General features: G+C 35.5%; 1 protein-coding gene across 1 annotated transcript; it reads right to left on the bottom strand.

Moving 5' to 3' along the window:
- Window positions 1-3,091: 3,091 nt before the first annotated feature.
- LOC132626130 (uncharacterized) lies at window positions 3,092-11,421 on the bottom strand. The gene is made up of 4 exons (XM_060340883.1): window positions 10,624-11,421; window positions 8,366-8,553; window positions 3,769-3,840; window positions 3,092-3,664 (listed from the first exon to the last, which is right to left on the bottom strand). Exons 1-4 carry the CDS (start codon window positions 11,297-11,299, stop codon window positions 3,275-3,277), a joined length of 1,326 nt encoding a protein of 441 aa, XP_060196866.1. The 5' UTR covers window positions 11,300-11,421; the 3' UTR covers window positions 3,092-3,274.
- Between the last annotated feature and the right edge of the window lie 9,092 nt (window positions 11,422-20,513).

Below are 20,513 nucleotides of genomic sequence, written 5' to 3'. Positions count from 1 at the left end.
AAAGTAAGTATCATTGGATGTTGGTCATTAGGAAGAGCTAGGCATAGGTCATGCTTCACCTAGGAATTTACAACCATATTGGCCTCACGGTAAACGTGAAGTGGCGCCTGAAGCTTCAGCTCCTCCTGTATCAAGTGCCTTAAAAGAAGTTCTTTTGTTATTATGTTGGTTATTACTTATTTATTTATTTCTAAGTTCAGTGAGTATTACATATATTTACAGGGATGCTTGGGATCATAAAACACACTTGACATTTTCTTAATATGGTTCATTTACCGGAAATATCGCCAGTATATTGTCCATCATTGTTTGCTATCATCTTTTATATCATGTAAGGTAAATCCATAAATTTTATTAATCAATATTAGCCAAAGCTTTACATAGTTGTAAACTTGAAATCAACATTTTAGAGGCAATGAATTAAACTAAGATGATCTGACACTATTATTATTAAAAAAACAAATAAGGACTTTCAATTTTTCTTTCTTGCTCTAGTTTTTCTGCCCTTCTTGCTTTAGTTGATCAATGAGAAGAAAAATAATTTAAAAATTGCTTGGGTTATCGCTCTATTTTTTATTCAAACATAAGCTTTTCTCATATTAATTGATTCATGTGTTGCCTTTTGGCAAATAATTCCTCTTTGCAGAGTTTTACACCTAAAACTTAGGCTGAACAAATATGCAACCCCTTAAACTTGTAAAGATTTTTCATTTTGATGCCTCAACTCAAGTAGGTTTTATCCAAACAAACAAACGGGGCCTTCAGCTCTAAGGGGTCGTTTAGTTATTAGTTAGAGTTATGCAGACATTAGTCATACAATTATTACTGATGAATTAGATATGCCAATTTTGGTTATACAAAATTTAATTTTTCATGTATTAGTTATTTCATCTTCTATCCTATATAAAATAATAATACATTCCTTACAACTTATACATATATTAGTTATGCGAGAAAAAACATGAATCAAACAGTGTTCGCAAGGCTATGTTTTGTGTGGAAAAGAAAAAAAAAAAAACTAACAAAACATAGTTCATCCCATGAGATTCTTGTGGAGATCATTTTCTTCCTGTTTTCTCCAATAATGTATAAAGCTATAGAGGCCATTGGGATTGGCTTATTTTAAGTGTTTTAAACAGCTTTTAAGTCATTTTGTAGTGTTTGGATAAAGTAAAAAAAATGCTTTTAAGCACTTGTTTTTAAGTCAAAATAACCCAAAAGCAAAAAACTCCAATTCCCAACTTATGGTTCATACTTAAAAGCCACTAAAAATAAGCCCATCCAAACGGGCTGTTAATAGTTTTAACATATGGATAACTCCTCTCTAACAGGTAACCAAACACCCCCTAACAGGAGGAAATATAAACCGCAGACAGTATTGAAGTTTTTCTACGTAGGATCTCCAATGGAGAAGTGATTATCAAGCTAAAATTTGAAGAATTGGTAAAGCGAAAATAGTTTGCCCCTCAACCAAAAGTCGGAAAAAAAAAAAAAATTATGCGCATGACTATGTCATGATCAAATGATACCAAGACACACTCCCATAGCAAAGTAAAACAATTCTTTTTAACGGAAAAGGGCCTAAAATACCCTCTAACTATGGGATTTGGTACAAAAATGTCCTCCATTTATCTTTGCTCTCTAAAATGCTCTTGTCGTCAACCTATTGAGCCTAAATTATCCTTATTTTTAACGGCATGGGCCTTTTTGGCCCAATAGATGGACGAAGGGCACTATTGTACCAAATTACATAGTTCAGGGGCATTTTAGGTCCTTTTTCGAAAAAAAATAATTAAATTTTTTATTTATTACGTGGCACGTTTTAATTGGTTAATTATAAAATTAACCTAAACTAATTATATCCCAACACAAAACTCGGATCCACCTAACCCGCCCTGACTTAAAATGGTGATTGTAGCAAATGTTCCCCCTCCCCCCCTTCCGGTGAGCCACCATTAATCTCCATCGTCCGTTCCTCTATTGAAACAGCCCAAAACTTCCATTAAAACTACCACCGTAACACCGCTCATCCAAACGGCCCATCGAGCCACCATTAGCTAGCCAATATTCTTTGGTTGGTGGTTCTCTGAAGACAAATAATCTGATGTGTTAAAAGAACGAATTATTAATTGAACTACATGGATGGTTATCTCATGCAGTTATGAAGTATAATATTTTTTTAAATGAATATTTCCGGATAATCATTTCTGCCACGTGAACATTCCCATTAATTTCCCTTATATAGTTATTGGATTTCAAGTGAAATTAAAGGTAATCAATTTTGCCACATAAACATTCCCATTAATTTTCCTTATATAGTTACTAGGTTTCAAGTGAAATTGAGAGTAACAATTTTTGTCACATGAACATTCCAATTAATTTCTCTTATATAGTTAAGGGGTTTTAAGTGAAATTAAGGGTGATTAAAACTACCACCGAAACACTGTCAAAAATATTAGCTTTAATGGTGGCTCGATGGGCCGTTTGGATGAGCATTGCTACGGTGGTGATTTTAATGGAGGTTTTGATCTGTTTCAATAGAGGAAAGACCGGTGAGGATTAATGGTGGCCCACCGACAAGGACGGATGTTGCAACAATCATTTTAAGTCGGAGCAGATTAGGTGAATTCGAATTTTGTGTTGAAATATAATTAGTTTAGGTAAATTTTAAAACTAACCAATTAAACCATGCCATGTAATAAATAAAAAATTTAATTATTTTTTTGAGAAAAAAGCCTAAAATGCCCCTGAACTATTAGATTTAGTATAATATTACCCTCAGTCCATCTATAGGGCCAAAAATGTCCTGCCGTTAAAAACAAGGGCAATTTAGGCCCAATTGGTTGACGTCAAAGAGCATTTTAAAGCGCAAGGTAAACGGAAAACATTTTTGTACCAAATCCCATAGTTCAAGAGCATTTTAGGCCCTTTCCAATTCTTTTAATACGAGAAATCTCCAGAAGCTTCTTCTGTTGCATTCTTAGTAGTTAAGCATAATAGTTTTAGTTGGTATGTGCTTGCTTTCATATAATGATCACCTACAAATGGCGCCTTCACATTTATATCTGCAGCACCAACAAAAACTAGCAAATGTTAAGAACAAGCGACAATGGCTCTATTCTTTCTCAAATTGATAACACAGATTTCCCAATTCTTTCAGCTACAAAAAGTGTCCAGAATAATACACGAGCAAGCAGAAAACACTTGTGTGCATCCATGTAATAGGGAAACAACTCGACCACATTGATGAAGCTAGCAAAAGGAAATATTATAATCACCTTAAATCACCAGAGTAACTGCCCGCTTGATCACCTGAAGCATAATGATTATAGCCCCCGCCGCCACCTGTACCCCTGCCACCCCTTCCCCTATAGCTATTATAGTTCCTCTGTTGGTAGTTACCAGATTGGTCGTAGTATTGATTGCGGCCACCATTCTGGTAGGACCCTCCCCTGCCACGTCCTCCACGGCCATTGGAGTATCCACGACGATCACCCACACTCCCACCACGATTACCCCTGTAATTCTGATTCTGATAAGACCTACGGGGAACAGATTGTTGCTCATTGAAACCTGCATCCTTCATATTATCAACACCTTCAGCCTCCGGTGCGACTTCTTGTGTTTCAGCAGGTTGTTCAGACATGTTGTTATCCTGTTCCCCCTGAAAAGTGTATAAAAGGAAGAACAGACATGATGTTATACACGGAGGATACTCCGATACAACCACTAAGCTATTGAAAATTCTCTTAGAAAGGACAAGAATACCTGCTGCAGTTCGACATTGCTAATGTGAATTTCGGTAGTTTCAATTTCTTGAGAACTTGCAGCTTCTTCTTCCTGAAAATATTTAATGTTCACAGCTGGATGAAAACACGAAGGAAAGCTACTGCACAGACCACTAAACAACTATGCTATCAGACGAGAAGTGCACTGACAAACTTCTATGCATTTTCAACCTTGTAATTGCACACAAGGTATTCCTAAACTTAGAAGCACTGAATCGAATAAGAAAACATGGTTACACACTTCAGAATTCAGATGGCAGAAGTAGTGACTACATTGAAACACACAGACGGAAAAGGGTCATCATATTTTACTTCAAACCACTGTAAGTCAAATTTTCTACAGATAAGAGATTCTTGTGAGAATCAAACACTGTCCTTTTACATAGGTTAAATCTACTAGGTCAGTGAAAATGCTAAAAGCAAGCTTAGGTTGCCAAAAGATTGCAAGAATGCATAGCCAGAAACTAATGCACAAAGGTTAGGAAAGATGGAATAACTCAGGACCCAAGGTTAATTAGTTCCTTCTCACAAAATTCTTGCTCGTACACCAGAGTATTTAGCTACCTGCGCAAAAGGTATTCGCACTTGAAGCAAAGAGGGTGCAGGACAAAGACAACTGCAAGTCCATCTTTGACCAGGTTTCCAAGCCACTTCAGATTCGACTCCTTAGCAATATATCAATCAATCAACCGACTACGCGTCAATCTAAAACAAGTCGGTTTGTTGTATAGATCCTTTCTATCTATTCCACTCTTTTAGGGCACGTCTGATTTCAATATTAGAGATGAGAAAAAGTAATTATATATGTGGCTGCTGGATAAGTCCTTTAAGGCAATTGGGGTTCTCTAAAACTGGACCTGTTCTGAGTCTCACATGTAATTCCTCCACTGGCATATAAGTCTCTAACTAGGCTGAAAAGAATCTTAGACTCTTGTTAACAAAAGTATACAACAACTAAGCATAATTAAAACCGGTTTGTATAGTCTATATGGACCATTTGCTTCCATCAAGCTCTGTTTTTTGCTATAACTTTAAAAGTGTTGTATCACATCTAAAAACAAAGATGGAAAAGATCTTCTCAACATCTAGGTATTTTAGCATGTTCCATGCATATCAGATTATTCATTGATAGTTCATCTGAACACCTAGTTGGAACTCTAGGATCAACTACTTTCATCAGTCATGTCATGAATTAACTACTTTCATCAGTCATTTCATGAATTATAAGGAAAAAGTGAATCCTTTTTCTTAAAACTATGGCATTCTTCCTTATAACAAAAAATGAAAACTCCAAACAGCCCCGTGGATCTCAAAAAAGCCATAGACCACTACCACTTTTATATTCCCTCTGTTTCAATTTATGTGAACCTATTTCCTTATTAGTCTGTGCCAAAAATGATGACCTCTTTCTATATTTGGAAACAATTTACCTTTATGCAATGGTTTATAGCCACACAAAATATATGTGACTCGTTTAACACAAGTTTAAAAGTTTTCTATTCTGTCTCAAACTCCGTGTCCAATCAAATAGGTTCACAAAAATTGAAATGGAGGGAATATGAAAAGTATAAGGTAAAAGACAACAATTAGTAGGATAACTAATTATCAAATTAGAAATAGACAGATAATTGGGGAGAAAAGAGTGACAATATGAAAAAGAGGAAGATGTAATATTAGAGGTTGTTTGGTTTGAGGATAAGGATGTTAATCCTGATATAAAATTCTATGTAACCTATTCAATGTTTGGTTTTCGGTTAAATATAATCTCTGTATATCTAATACAGCTTTTGGTTTCCTTTATTAAACTCCACATAAGTTATGTGGAGCTTACTATCGAAAACCAAACACTGTATTAATAATGTTGTAACTAATACGTGAATCTATATATAATGTACAGGATACAATGTGGATTAAGAATGTGTGCTAGCAATAGGCGAATACGAGAGTCTAAAATATTTTTTGGCAATCCCTACATAGCAATCCCTGTGTCTTATTCACTGTTAAAAATACACTCATTCTTATCACCACTTAAAAAAGCCTACATTATTTTTCACCGCATAATAAATCCTTGTAATATAATTCCCAGTGTTTTTAAATGCGAAAATGCAACAACGCAAAAAGATTTGTGGAACTTAAAGAGAAGCATGAAATCAAATGCATGCTTCTTTGAAGTGAAGCACACAGTATATGGAAAACTAAGAATCCCAAACATAATGAAAGTACTAAACTAATCAAATTGCAATTAAAATAATTGATTTCAGTATCCAACATACAAGCAACGTTGATATTAATCCAGACTCCTCAAAACTTGAGATTCAAATAATCGCCCGCTACTCGTTAGATTACCTTGAGCGCCATATTTTGAAAGCATACTTCTTTAAAGTGATTTCACTGGGTATGTTGTTGTACTTCTCTAAAGCATGGGTTCACCTATAATGCATTAACTCCTAGCATCACATTGTTTTGTCGCTTTAAATGAGTTTTGTTTTGTGTGCTAGTGCAAGTTTATACTCTTACCCGAATTCATAAACTCAACGAGCTAAAACATAAAGGTGAGAAGATGGGAGTAATAGGAGATATTAATCTATCACACAGCTGGCTAAACAAAGGACAAAACCAGCATATCATTGTATAGCAAGCTGCTCTATTGGACATCAATAAACCTAATATCCATAATAACTTAACTTAAAGTTGATTTAAGCTATTGAGGTTTGACGAAGTGGTTTTCGAACTGCTTTTAGATGCACAACATTATTTACATGTCTGACCATAAAACATCCTTATGGATTAGATACCACCCATTAGACTTTCACCACTTAAATTCACACCTTTTTTAGTTCATTTACCACATAAGAGTAGCCCAAATTTTGGGGTTTACTTTCCAATACCATTTTAGAGAAGCAGATAGATCATCGCCAAGCTGAAGCAAGAAGTATAATATCTCTCTCTCCCTCTTAAGAAGTCACCACCAGATGAGTGCATAAAAATAGGAAACTAAGATACCAGGTAACTGAGCATCCGGTGATTGGCTCTTCTACTCCTCGTTTTCAAAAGGAAAACCACTCCACCCTCAAATATTGTTAGGTCGAGATTGGAACTGATTATGAGCACTACTTTGTCCTATTGACTTTCTTATCATATTCGGATTTACAATTAAGATATAAGCATTTTCCTGCAATTATACATGCAGGCAGGAGCGAAGGTTTTTCGTTTCTTATTTGTTTTGTTTTCCAACCATGTGAACCTCAACTACGAAACGCCACAAGTACCCTTAAGCGCATCACAAGAAGAAACTGATGTGGAAATATAGAAGAAAAAGGAAATTTTTATTCACTTTAGAACCTAGACATACTGAAAAAGGCATATGGTAAGTTGCCAACAAGGCTACATGAGTCGGCACGGGACTTGGCAAGAACTCTTAATAAAATCACAAGTGACTTGCAAAGAAGAATCTTGTAGCCATCTCCCATTTTAAATGAGAATTACCTAGAAAATAGTAGAATAATAGGTTTGCAGAAAATTTACAATTTTTTATACTTGTTCCAGAACACATTTAAGTACTAGCCAGGAACTTCGCCTAAAACACTCTTCAGTAAAAATAGCAATATAACACTCTAAGATGAATTTTCTAGAAAACTTTTTTTTTTTTTTCAAATCTACTCATCCAAAAATTAACTAAGTCCAAAGGGAGGTATTTCTCAATGACATGTACAGCAGGTTAAAGTCACTTCTTTATTTTGTGAATGAAGTTAAAGTTGCTTCTTTAACACGGATCTTCTCTAATTCTACAATCCAAAATGCCCTAAATGGTAGTTAAGTTACTTCATGCACTATCTCAATCAACTAAATTCCGCCTACTTTCTAAACTTGCAAGTTGAACATGTGCCCACAATTGAAGTCATGTAACATTAGGTCTTGGTTTATCTGAAACATGAAGCAACATATATGAAATAAAAGTACTATAACATTGAAGGTATGTCATTTTCCTTATCTTAAATCTGTTTTATTTTTAATTTTGAGAAATCAAAATCTCAAAATTTTCCCCTAATTTGTCGACGGACTCTGGTCAAAGTCTCCGTAGGTGATTGACCGTATCCGGAACGTTTGCCGTTCCGGCACCCGCACCTGTCCGTATCCGGGACGGGGACGGCACAAAAATGACGAGTCCGTGTAACTTAGCTCATTACCCAACCTAGAGGATATGACACGTGCAAAGTCTTGACCAAGACACAGAACCATATGAACATCTCGTTCCTTCAAAGGAAGCGGAGAATGGAGGCTTGTGCTTTTGAATACTGTTATAGTGAATTGCAAGGTAAGACACCAACTTAAGCAAATGCTTCACAAGGCCTTAACATTACCTCAACAATTACATTAACTATACAGCAATTCCAAACAAGGGATATAACAGAATGATTAATGAGTTAAAGCTTTACCATTCAGCCACAAAAACATAAAAACAAGCAAAGCCATGTGCATCCAACAATCAATCAGATTCCACGCAAATTTGCAAGACCTTTTTCAGACCTTACATATAGTAAATAGACTACAGAAACTTCAATTCTGTAAGCATTTACCTTCTGCTCGCACTGCACACTTGGGGTGTCCACTTGCAGGGGTACATCAACAGACACATCCTCCACATGCTCTTCAACTGGTACTGCATAAGACCCATATTTACCAGCAGCTGCCTCCACTTTAACAGGGTCAGTAGTAAAATATAGTGAACCAATGATCTTATCTAGCTTTGATCTCAGCCCGGCATCTGTAAAAAAATGGGGAGATAAACAAGCTGAAATCATACAAGACCCGCAAAAATTTGACATATCTAGCTGAAAATGTAAATTTCCGTACAACAACAGGTTAACCACATTTCAACCTAGTTTGGGTCCACTACATGAATCCTCTATATCTATTCCCGGACAAATTAAATATGTAGATGCCTGGATAACAATGAAAACAATAACAACAACTAAACCTCGATCTTGAACTAGTGGGGTTAGCACTATAGGTATCATCTATATGCACTCCCCACAAAGTAAGGATCTTTTTTGATCAACGCAGAGAAAAATTGCAAATATGCTCATATGTAGCATCGGAATTTGCTTCAATCGGCTGCTCAGACTGGGAAAGCCATAGCTTAGCATGCTCAATGATCGCGTGCTTATGTGACAAAGGAGAGTTAACAGGCCTCAAAACAAGCAATCCACTACGCATTGAAATCAAATCCAAATCTCTCTCCCCTAACAGATCCATTACATCAGTTTCTGAATTAACCTAAATAGCCACTCGAATTTATGAACTAACCTAAATAGCCACTCGAATTTATGAACTAACCTAAATAGCCCCTCGACTTTATGAACTAAACTAAATAGCCCCTCGACTTTATGAACTAACCTAAATAGCCACTCGAGTTTGTGAATTAACCTAAATAGCCACTCGAGTTTCTGAATTAACCTAAATAGCCCTCGACTTTATGAACTAACCTAAATAGCCACTCATGTTTATGAACCAACCAAAGTAGCCACTCTTATGAACTAACCAAAGTAGCCACTCGAGTTCGTGAATTAACCTAAATAGCCACTCGAGTTCGTGAATTAGCCTAAATAGTCACTCGAGTTTGTGAATTAACCCAAACAGCCACTCGAGTTCATGAACTAACCTAAATAGCCACTCGAGTTTATGACTTAACCTAAATAACCGCTCACCCAACTGCTTAACTAAAAATAGTCTAATGTATGTATAATCCATATATAATATGCATATAACCATGTATAAACAGTGTATAATCTATATATACCCGCTAAAAAAAAGTAAATAGTGAATCTGCTCAACCATTTGTGTAAAAGTCTAATCCACATATTATATGCATATAACCGTGTATAATCAATGTATACTGGCTAGAAAAGGTAAATAGTGAATCCAGTTGGCTATTTTGTGTAAAAGTTCCAAAAATTATGCTCACATGTAGCAATGGAATTGGATTCACTAAATAGCCACTCACCCAACAACTTAACTAAAAATAGTCAACCCAAGTAAAATGTATATATAATCAATGTATAATCTATATATACTGGCTAGAAAAAGTAAATAGTGAATCAAATCGGCTATTTTGTGTAAAAATCACACTCACAAGTAACATCAGTATTCGCTTCAATCGGCTGCTCAGACTTGTCAATCCACATCTTAGCATGCTCAATACACTTCTGAAGCGCATGCTTATGCGACAAAGGAGAATTAACAGGCCTCGAAACAAGCAACCCGCTAAGCATCGAAATTAAATCCAAATATCTCTCCCCATCACATCAATTGATGAATTAACCTAAATAGCCACTCGAGTTTCTGAATTAACCTAAATAGCCACTCGAGTTTCTAAATTAACCTAAATAGCCACTCGAGTTTCTAAATAACCCCTCGAGTTTATGAACCAACCTAAATAGCCACTTGAATTTCTGAATTAACCAAAATAGCCCCTCGAGTTTATGAACTAACCTAAATAGCCACTCAAGTTTATGAATTAACCTAATTAGCCACTCAAATTTATGAACTAACCTAATTAGATATGAATTAACCTAAATAGCCGCTCACCCAACCGCTTAACTAAAAATAGTCTAATGTATGTATAATCCATATATGATATGCATATAACCATGTATAATCAGTGTATAATCTATATATACTCGCTAAAAAAAAGTAAATAGTGAATCCCCTCAACCATTTGTGTAAAAGTCTAATGTATGTATAATCCATATACAATAAGCATATAACAGTGTATAATCTATATATACTGGCTAGAAAAAGTAAATAGTGAATCAAGTCGGCTATTTTGACTCACAGGTAACATCAGTATTGGCTTCAATCGGCTGCTCAGACTTATCAATCCACATCTTAGCATGCTCAATACACTTCTCAAGCGCGTACTTATGCGATAAAGGAGAATTAACAGGTCTCGAAACGAGCAATCCGCTAAGCATGGAAATCAAATCCAAATCCTTCTCTCCTAACAGATCCATAACATCATTACTCGATTCTTCATCACCATCACCATCATCAACAACAGGCATACAATCGTAGCTCAAACAACAAGCTCTTTCCATAGTCCTTGATAATAACATCGTAGCATTAAACTCATTACTCTGTAATGATTTCACATCAAACATACTACCAAAATACAACACCTTAAGTAAATCTTCAATAACACTAGTATCAGTATTGGTATTATCATCAGTAGGTTGTTGTTGTGGTGGTGGTGACACGTGGCACGAGCGGATTTCTTCAGCGACGGCGTTAGCGAGTGGTTGACGGAGCTTTTCGAGCTCGTCGATAGCGGCGATAACGGAGGTTTTTGATTTGAGAGTTTCTTCTTGTTCTTTGTTGAGAGTTTTGCCTTTGTTGAGGGATTCTTCCATTTGGAGGATACGGTTTTGTTTTTTGCGGAGTGCGCGGAGGCGTTTGTTGATTAGGTTGAGGACTGGTCCGTCGGAGAGTTCTGATGTTGGTGTGGAAGCCATTGAGAAGTACGCTACGGGCCGCCGTGGGACGAGTAGGGACGGATGAGTTGAGGGTTTTTGTGAGGGTTTGTTTGGAGTAGTGGAGAAGGTTTTAGAGGGGATTGACTGTGTGGAGTAGATTACCCTTTCCCAATTTATAAACGGGAAAGGGCCAAAAATACCCCTAGCCTATATTGGATTTGGTTTAAAAATACTAATCTTTTTCCGCCTATTGATCCAAAAATGTCATTTCGTCTACCTATTTGGACCAAAAATGTCTTTTTGACTTAAAAATGCCCCTAAAAATAATGATTGACTAGATGGGATTTTATAAAAAATCATGTGGCGGTGTATGATTGGTCCAGATAGTAATTCAATGTGAATTAAATTACTCAATTCATATATATATATTGATGCGACCCAATTCAAATTTTTGATTATTAACCCTACTCTCCCCCCACCCCACAAACACACATCCCGTGAGCTTCTTCTAGTTTGTGGGGAGGATTTTGGTTTATTATTAGGAATTTAAACCCCACTCGACTCTTTTCTTCTTCCTCGTATATTCACGAGGAATATGATGACTAATATACGTCGCTCGTATTTTTTCATCTATAGATAAAATAGACGATCATCACATTATTCGATAAAATTATATTATTACTACTACTCTCAAGTCTAAGAAGCAACAACAATTAGTAAAGTTATAGGAAATTAGTCACAAAAATAGAACGAAGAAGAGACTTATCTGGGAGCTAGGGGAAATGAAATGATTTTCTTCACTTCGTACAACAAATTACTCTCGCCTTGGTCGAAATGAATTTCCTATACAGAGTAAGGCGCAATGCAGATGAAAGATGTGGGGATGGTGGTTAATAATTAGGAATTCGGGTTTAATTATATAGGTGGGTCGGATTAATACATATGAGTTGAGTAATTTAATTCATGTTGAGTTAGTATGTGGAACCAATCATACACTACCACGTGGCTTTTTTTTATAAAGCCCCATCTACTCAACTAGTCAACCGTTAGTTTTAGAGGCAATTTTAAGCCAAAGATAACATTGAGGACATTTTTGGTCCAAATAGATAGATGGGGGATTATTTTTGGACCAATAAGTGGAAGGAGGATATTTTTAGCCAAATCCAATAGGTTAGGAACATTTTTGCCCCTTTTCCGATTTATAAATGAAAAACTATTTTGGCCTTTTTCTTTTCTCTTTTCCAAAGTAATTTGGTTCATCTATTAGGGCGAACAACTTATAAACTATTTTTCCCTTTTTCTTTTCTTTTTTACAAAGTAATTTGGTTCATCTTCTAGGGCGAACAACTTACAAGATGAATGCTTAGGAACTAAGGAACTACTATTACTAGTATGTACTGGTAAGTATAATAGTAACAAAGTTTTAAAAAAATGAGTAAATATCTCAAAAGGACACTCAACTATGAGGAATTACGTTGCAAAATCATTCAAATTTATTTTGTATCAATAAAATCACTCAACTTAGAGATTTTTCTGATAAAATTACTCAACTAAAATATGTCATAAAAATATTTGACACGACAAAATAAATTACTTTTTTATGTCATGTAGACATAGACCTCACAAATAAAATAAAATTAAAAAATACACATATCTTATATCCAACCTACCCACAAATCAAATTGAAATTAAGAATATATTTTAGTGATATTTTCCAAATACAATTAATAGCAAACATTATCCGCCAAAATAAAAAAGCTTGTAGCTCATATACATTAGTTTCTTTAATATAACAACTCAAAATCAAATTAAAGCCAGCTTTCTGTACTATAGAATCACCCAACCAACGAAAAGAAAAAAAGAATGACCCAACTATTTGGGAGTAGAATTATTGGATTACGATGACATTTGAAAAAGATAATTTCGTTGTTTCATTTTATGTAAATTAATATGAATAAATATAGAATTTAAGAATGAAATAAAATAATTTAACTTCGCAGTCTTAAACAAGTTGAAATAGTTATATGGCAATCGTGATATTAAAAATAAAATAAAATAGTCTAATGTTGAAATATTTTTAAATAGATAAAAATATTATTTTTCTTGAAACATACTCTTTAAAAGAAATTTTGTTGAATTTTGTTTGTCTTACACGAAAATTAAAAAAGAGACAAATTAATTTATTTTGCCATGTCAAATTCTTTTGATGACAAATTTGGTTGAGTGATTTAATAGAAAAACCCTAAATTGGGTGATTTTATTGATACAAAACAAAGTTGAATGACTTTGCTACATAACTTTTCATAGTTGAATGACCTTTCGTGATATTTACTCTTAAAAAAAATTGTACTATATAGTATAGTAGTGTAACAAATTAAAAAAAAAACAATATAAGTAATAGTTACTTTAAGGGTATCTTTTTATTTTAAATACTTCTTTTTTCATGTAGTGGTATCCTATATTTTATTGTGCGTAAAATAATAATACATAAATTATTGCATAATATTTAAGTTTAATATTGTCAATCAAACGTTATACTAATATTTAAGTTTAAGTACATTGTGGATGATTTCGAATTGTCCGGAAGACCATTGACTAGCTTCATGACTAAGAAAGTGCAAGGAATGCATGCTAGGAAGCCGCATGATCTTCAAGAATTGACTAACGCCTCATTTGTTTGCCTTAATGGAGGTTTGCATTTCCAGCTCATCAAGTGTATTTATTTTTCTATTTATAATTTAGATCTTTCAAAAAATTTATCAGACTTAAACATTTACTTATATCTTCAAATATCCTATTTTTTATCAAATAATAATTTTATTTTGTCTAGATTAAAAGTTTGTTCTAATATTTCATGGATATATAATATTTAATTACTATTTTATTGAATTATAATATTTATTGTGTTTAGATATTGATAAATTATATATATGCGGGTACTTAAAATAAAATTGTCTTAATCATTCAGTGCTCATATCTAAAGATAATATCTTAATATTCACATATGCGTTCAGATTCAGATAAAAAATACCACGTCCCAATACTCAGAGACAGTGAAGATCAAATTGGGAGAGCATTAAGTAGTATCATGTTTCCTTGCACATATTAGCCAAGGAGCACACTAGAATGCATGCAGCTTGCGATATTCGCCAGAGCATACTCAGCTGCTCACACAATGAGGCAAAACCACTAGGTAATTGCGCGAAGCACCCCCACAATGCACAGTCATGGCGAGTTCTTCTAAGGAATTAAGTTTGAGGTTTTTCTTATTTTGCCGATTGAAATATCCTATGTTTATTTCATTAGGAGGTTAGCATATTTGAGATTAAAACATTCTTAAAAGAGATTTAGGATCTTTTGGTTCGCATTCAACTTAGTATTATGCCGTTTTGAAGAATTGGATTCTTGAAGGTAATTTGGAGGATCAAGGACAAGGATGACAAAGTACTGGTGAAGGAAGCTCTCATTAGACGGAGATGGCAGTCATACTTCCATAAACTCTTGAACGAAGAAGGGAACAGAGACATTGTGTTGGGAGATTTGGAGTACTTTGAGAGGCGTCGCGATTTTAGGTATTGTAGGAGTATAAAGGTTGAGGGGGTTAAGGGTGTTGTTCGTAGGATGCGCAGGGGAAGAGCGATCGGGCCATACGACATTCCTGGGGAATTTTGGAAGACTGCATGCGGAGTAGGTTTGGAGTGGTTGACTGGGTTGTTTAATGTCATTTTTAAGACGACGAAGAAGCCCGAAAAATGGAAGTTGAGTGCAATGATTCCATTGTACAAGAACAAGGGCGACATTCAGAGTTGCAACAACTATAGAGGTATCAAGCTGCTAAGCCACACCATGAAAGTTTGGGAAAGAGTGGTGGAGATGAGGGTGAGGAGAGGCATGTCTATTTCAGAGAACCAGTTTGATTTAATGTCGAGGCGCTCTACTACAGAAGTCATTTATCTTGTAAGGAGACCGGTTGAGCGGTATAGGGAAAGGAAGAAAGGCTTGCACATGGTTTTCATCGATCTAGAAAAGGCCTACGACAAAGTGTCGAGGGAGGTTCTATGGAGATTCTTGGAGGCTAAAGGGATACCTGTGGCCTACATTAGAAGGATCAAGGACATGTATGATGGAGCCAAGACCAGGGCAAAGACAGTGGAAGGAGATTCGGAGCACTTCCTAGTTGTGATGGGGCTACACCAGGGATCAACTCTTAGCCCATTTTTATCCGCTTCGGTGATGGATAGATTGACGTGGCATATTCAAGGTGAGGTGCCATGGTGTATGTTATTCGCGGATGACATAGTCTTGATTGACGAGACTCGCAGCGGAGTTAACGCTAAGCTAGAGAGTTGGGGACAAACTCTAGAATCTAAAGGGTTCAAGTTAAGTAGGACCAAGACTGAGTACTTGAAGTGCAAGTTCAGTGACGTACGAGGCTAACGTGAAAGTGAAGCTTGGTACCCAGGCTATCCAAAAGAAAGGAAGCTTCAAGTATCTTGGGTCTATTATTCAAGAAACTAGAGATATTGACGATAATATCATACATCGTATTGGTGCAGGGTGGATGAAATGGAGGTTCGCTTCTAGAGTGTTGTGTGATAAAAAGGTGCCACCAAAACTCCAAGGTAAGTTCTACAAAGTAGTGGTTAGATCGACTTTGTTGTATGGGGCGGAGTGTTAGCCAGTCAAGAACTCTCACGGTTAGAAGATGAAAATTGCGAAAATGAGAATGTTGCGGAGGATGTGTGGGCACACTAGGAAAGATAGGATTAGTAATGACGATATCCGGGACAAGGTGGGAGTGGCCTCGGTGGAGGACAAGATGCGGGAGGCGAAACTGGGATGGTTTGGGCATATGAAGAGGAGAGACACCAATGGCCCAGTACAGAGGTATGAGAGGTTGGCTATGGACGGATTAGGTAGAGGTAGGCCGAAGAAGTATTGGGGAGAGGTGATTAGACAGAACATGGTGTAGTTCTAGCTTACCGAGAACATGACCTTAGATAGGAGGTTATGGAGGACTCATATTAAGGTAGAAGGTTAGTAGGTAGTCCCGCGTAGCCTTTTGTACTAGTAGTCACAGTTTTGGTCTTTAGTTTCTTGTCCTCTTGTTTGTGCTACTATATGTTGTTTCTTGTGCTTCAATTATCTTATTTATCTATGGTAACTATTGCTCCTTTTTCAGATTGCTTTGTTATGGCTTTTTCGCTTTCATGCTGCTTTAAATTGCTTGTCCTACTTTGACTTTTTTTGCCATATTTTCTCTTCAGCCGAGGGTCTTTCGGAAACAGCTTCTCTACCTTGCAAGGTAGGGGTAAGATCTGCGTACATTATAGGATTTCACTGGGTATATTGTTGTTGGATTCTTGAAGGTAATCTTCTTCTCGTTTTTTTTATATATGGGTTTCTAATTCATCGTTATTTGAAGGCAGTCGAGTTATTACCTTTGGTTATTGCCTGTGATGTTCATCTAGGATTTTAGATTTGTTTTTCACTCTAAAACAAATCATTTTTTTGCGCAGATTGCCCTTCTTTTGGGGTGGTCTTTAAATTTTTCCCTTCAAATTTGTGGTCTTTAAATTTTGCTCCTCGTATTTGTGATCTTTAAGTTTTGCCCTTTGCTTGGAAAGGTGGGCGAATACATGAAGTTCTGGGTTCGAACCCCCACTCAGGCATAAAATAAAAAAATAATTTCGCCAGGCAGGACTGGGGGAGTGTATGCCGGATCCAGCATACAATCTTTAAGGAAAAGCTAAAGTTATGCCGGATCCGACATAACTAAAAGTCTGCCCCATAAGACAGAATTTTTCCTAAGACATAGTTTAGTTATGCCTTATGGGGCAGAATTTTAGTTAAGGCATAACAAAATTATGCCCCATAAAGCAAAAACTTTTCTTAAGGCATAGACTTTGCCTTATAAGGCAAAGTTTAAGTTACGCCTTAAGGAAAAGTTCCGCCTTATGGGCATACTTTTAGTTATGTCTTTGGGGCACACTTTTTAGTTAAGGCATAACTAAAAGTTTACCTTGAAAAGTAAAAATAAAAAATAATAATATATATATATATATATATATATATATATATATATATATATATATATATATATATATGCTTCAAGGCAAAGTCTGCCGGAGGTGACAGATTTTTAGTTAAACACAACTAAAAGTCTGCCCCCTCCGGCAGACTTCTAGTTAAACACAACTAAAAGTCTGCCGGAGGGGGCATAGCAAAATTTAAACTTTGCCTTATAAGGCAAACTTTTAGTTATGCCTTAAGAAAAACTTACGCCTTATGGGGCATACTTTTAGTTATGTTTTATGGGGCACACTTTTAGTTAAGGCATTACTAAAAGTTTACCTTGAAAAGTTAAAAAAAAAAATACGTATATATGCTTCAAGGCAAAGTCTGCCCCCTCCGGCAGAGGCAAAGTCTGCCCCCTCCGGCAGACTTTTAGTTAAACATGACTAAAAGTCTGCCGGAGGGGGCATAGCGAAATTTAAACTCTGTTTTGATTTTTTTTTTAAAATTTTTGACTGAGCGGGGGTTCGAACCTGGAACCTATGGGTTTTAGCCGAAGGGCAAAATTTAAAGACCACAAATATGAGGGCCAAAATTTAAATACCACCCCAAAAAAAGGGCAATTCGCAACAAATTACTTTCAATAAATTCACTCTTGGATTAATAATCTGCGAGCTAGTTCAGACCTTGAGGCTTTATGAGAGCGTGTGAAAGAGAGTATATACAACAAAAAGAGCGGGAAGATTTATAATTGTGAGAAGATATTTGATGTAGAGGATAGTACATGTCGCACTAAGGAATCAGTTCATGCCAAAGGAACCAATTATATGATGCAACAATTGGACTTTGGAGATACATAATAACTTGTAGATGGCTTATCAGGTTGTACCATGACCACTACCAGCTCTAGAACTAGTGGCACAACAAATTTCACCTCATGGTCTGCGAAAGGATTCAACACTATTGAGGGTACCTGCACAAGATGACCCTTAAGAATTTAAAGATGAGAATTTTGATGACTATGTTAATTATGGTCGATAAGATTTAAGGGAAGGTAGGAAAGGAGCTACACATGACAGGAGATTTGGAGTATGACAATTGAATTAACATCATAAAGATAATGGGATAAATTATTTTAGATTATAGTCTTGATTTTAATTAATTTTAACTAATATCTCCAATCAAATATGAAATAAATTTAATTCCAAAAATTTAAATCGAGTTAACCTACCTAATTCCTTTAACTTAACGTCCCTTAAATACTCGGGGGTGGTTTAGTTCCAAATGATATATATACACACACACACATTGAGCAGCACTTTTTTTTTTTTTTTTTTTTTTAAAATGAGTTTAGCAATTCCAAATTTATTTTCCTACTATAATTATAATACTATTTATTTACACCACTTATGTGAGCAATAATAGGGGGATAAGAACTTGGGGGGGGGGGGGGGGGGGGGAATGACACATTTGTCATTTTACTAATTTTTTTCTCCGAAAGTCTCTCAAGAAAGTGAATAAAAATTCATCCAAATCAACAATAACATGCCTAGTGTAATTTCACCAATGGAGTCCTGAGAGGGTTACGATATACGCAAACTTTACCTCTACCTTTGTGGACTAGAGAGATTATTTCTGATAGACCCTCGGCTCAAAAGAAGTGTAATCAAATAGGATCGAAAGGTAAAATAATGACAACAATTAGCAAATTCAAATAGTAAGATAAACAAATCAAATGAAGTAACATGTAATAGCAAGAATTGAAGAATAAAATACTACCCTTTTACCCTAATCCTCGGCCTTCATACTTTCTTATCTAGGGTCATGTCTTCAGTAAGCTGAAGATGGGTCATGTCTAGTCTAATCACTCTCTCACACCTCCCCACTGGTGCATCCATACACCTCCTTTTCACATGCTCGAAACATCTCAACCTTGCTTCCCTCATCTTGCCGGTCATGGAAGCCACTCCCACTTTGTCCTGTATAACTTCGTTCCTAATCCTATCACTCTTAGTATGCCCACACATCCATCTGAGCATCCGAGTTTCTGAACGTATGCATTCTTGACCGACCAACACTCTACCCCATACAATAATAAAGGTCTAACCACCACTCTATAAAACTTATTTTTAAGCTTTAGTGACACATGCATTCTTAACACATACTATTCCGGACGCGAGCCTCCTTTCATCAAAATCTATCTAGTTTAAATCAAACACATATTTATATTATACTTCATGTCCATTTTTTAATTTAATACTAACTAAATATTAAAATTATTTCATCGATCTATATATATATATATCTATAAAAAGAGGACATATGCCCGGTGACGTGGCACTCTCTGGAGCTAGGAATGTTATTTTTCTTTTTTCTCAATTTTTTTTATTTTTCTCCTTTTTTTTTACATCTTTTTGCTCTTGCAAAAAAACTCAACAGTCACTTCTCAAAATCCAAAAAGCCACCTCTTGAATTGATTTAATTACACCTTCATTCTCTCACTTCCCGCGTCTCTTCTAAAAGCCTCTTCGTACCCAAACCCAGATTCCAATTTTCACTAACTAGAAGTCCCTTTTTTCTACATGATGCATGCTTTGTCTTTTTACGTATGTGATTTGCTTTACCATTACTGTATGGTGATTTTCTTTAAAGGTAATTAATCCTGAATTTGACATCTTTTCTTTATTGTTGCAAAAATGTTTTAAGCATAAACCATTACTTTGTGGCCTTTGCTCTCCACTTTAAATTTCGATTCTATACATTACCTGCTTTACTATTTTATTTGTTTAAATGTCGTTTCTTTTCTTGAATGTGTTATTAGTTCGCTAAATAGTGATTTATCATTTTTCCCGGCATTCCTATCAACAATGATAACGCTGAAGCATGCATTTTTCAGAATGATAAAACTTTGTTTTATTTTTATAATTTGTTTTGAAATTTTATATCCTCGCACATGACTAGCAGAAATAGAAAATATATTCTAGGAAATTCCTAATCGGGAGAGGGTGGAGAGGCAAACATAGAGATAGGATTTAAACCAAGTTGTGACCGAAAGATTATAACTAAAATCGTTTGCTTATCTTTCTTTATTTTATTTTTCAGTTTTCATTCTTCTTTTTTTTTTTGTTGAGTTTTTTGATGAGATTTTGAGGAGGATCTTCGGAGAATACAATCAAAGCACTACAAGAAATCGTCTTTAATAGCAACTAATTAAAGTCGAACAAAAGCTCCAAAAGTC

This window comes from Lycium barbarum, chromosome 2, assembly GCF_019175385.1.
Source record: "Lycium barbarum isolate Lr01 chromosome 2, ASM1917538v2, whole genome shotgun sequence".
Lineage (NCBI taxonomy): Eukaryota > Viridiplantae > Streptophyta > Magnoliopsida > Solanales > Solanaceae > Lycium > Lycium barbarum.
This window is presented reverse-complemented; position numbering and strand designations above follow the sequence as displayed.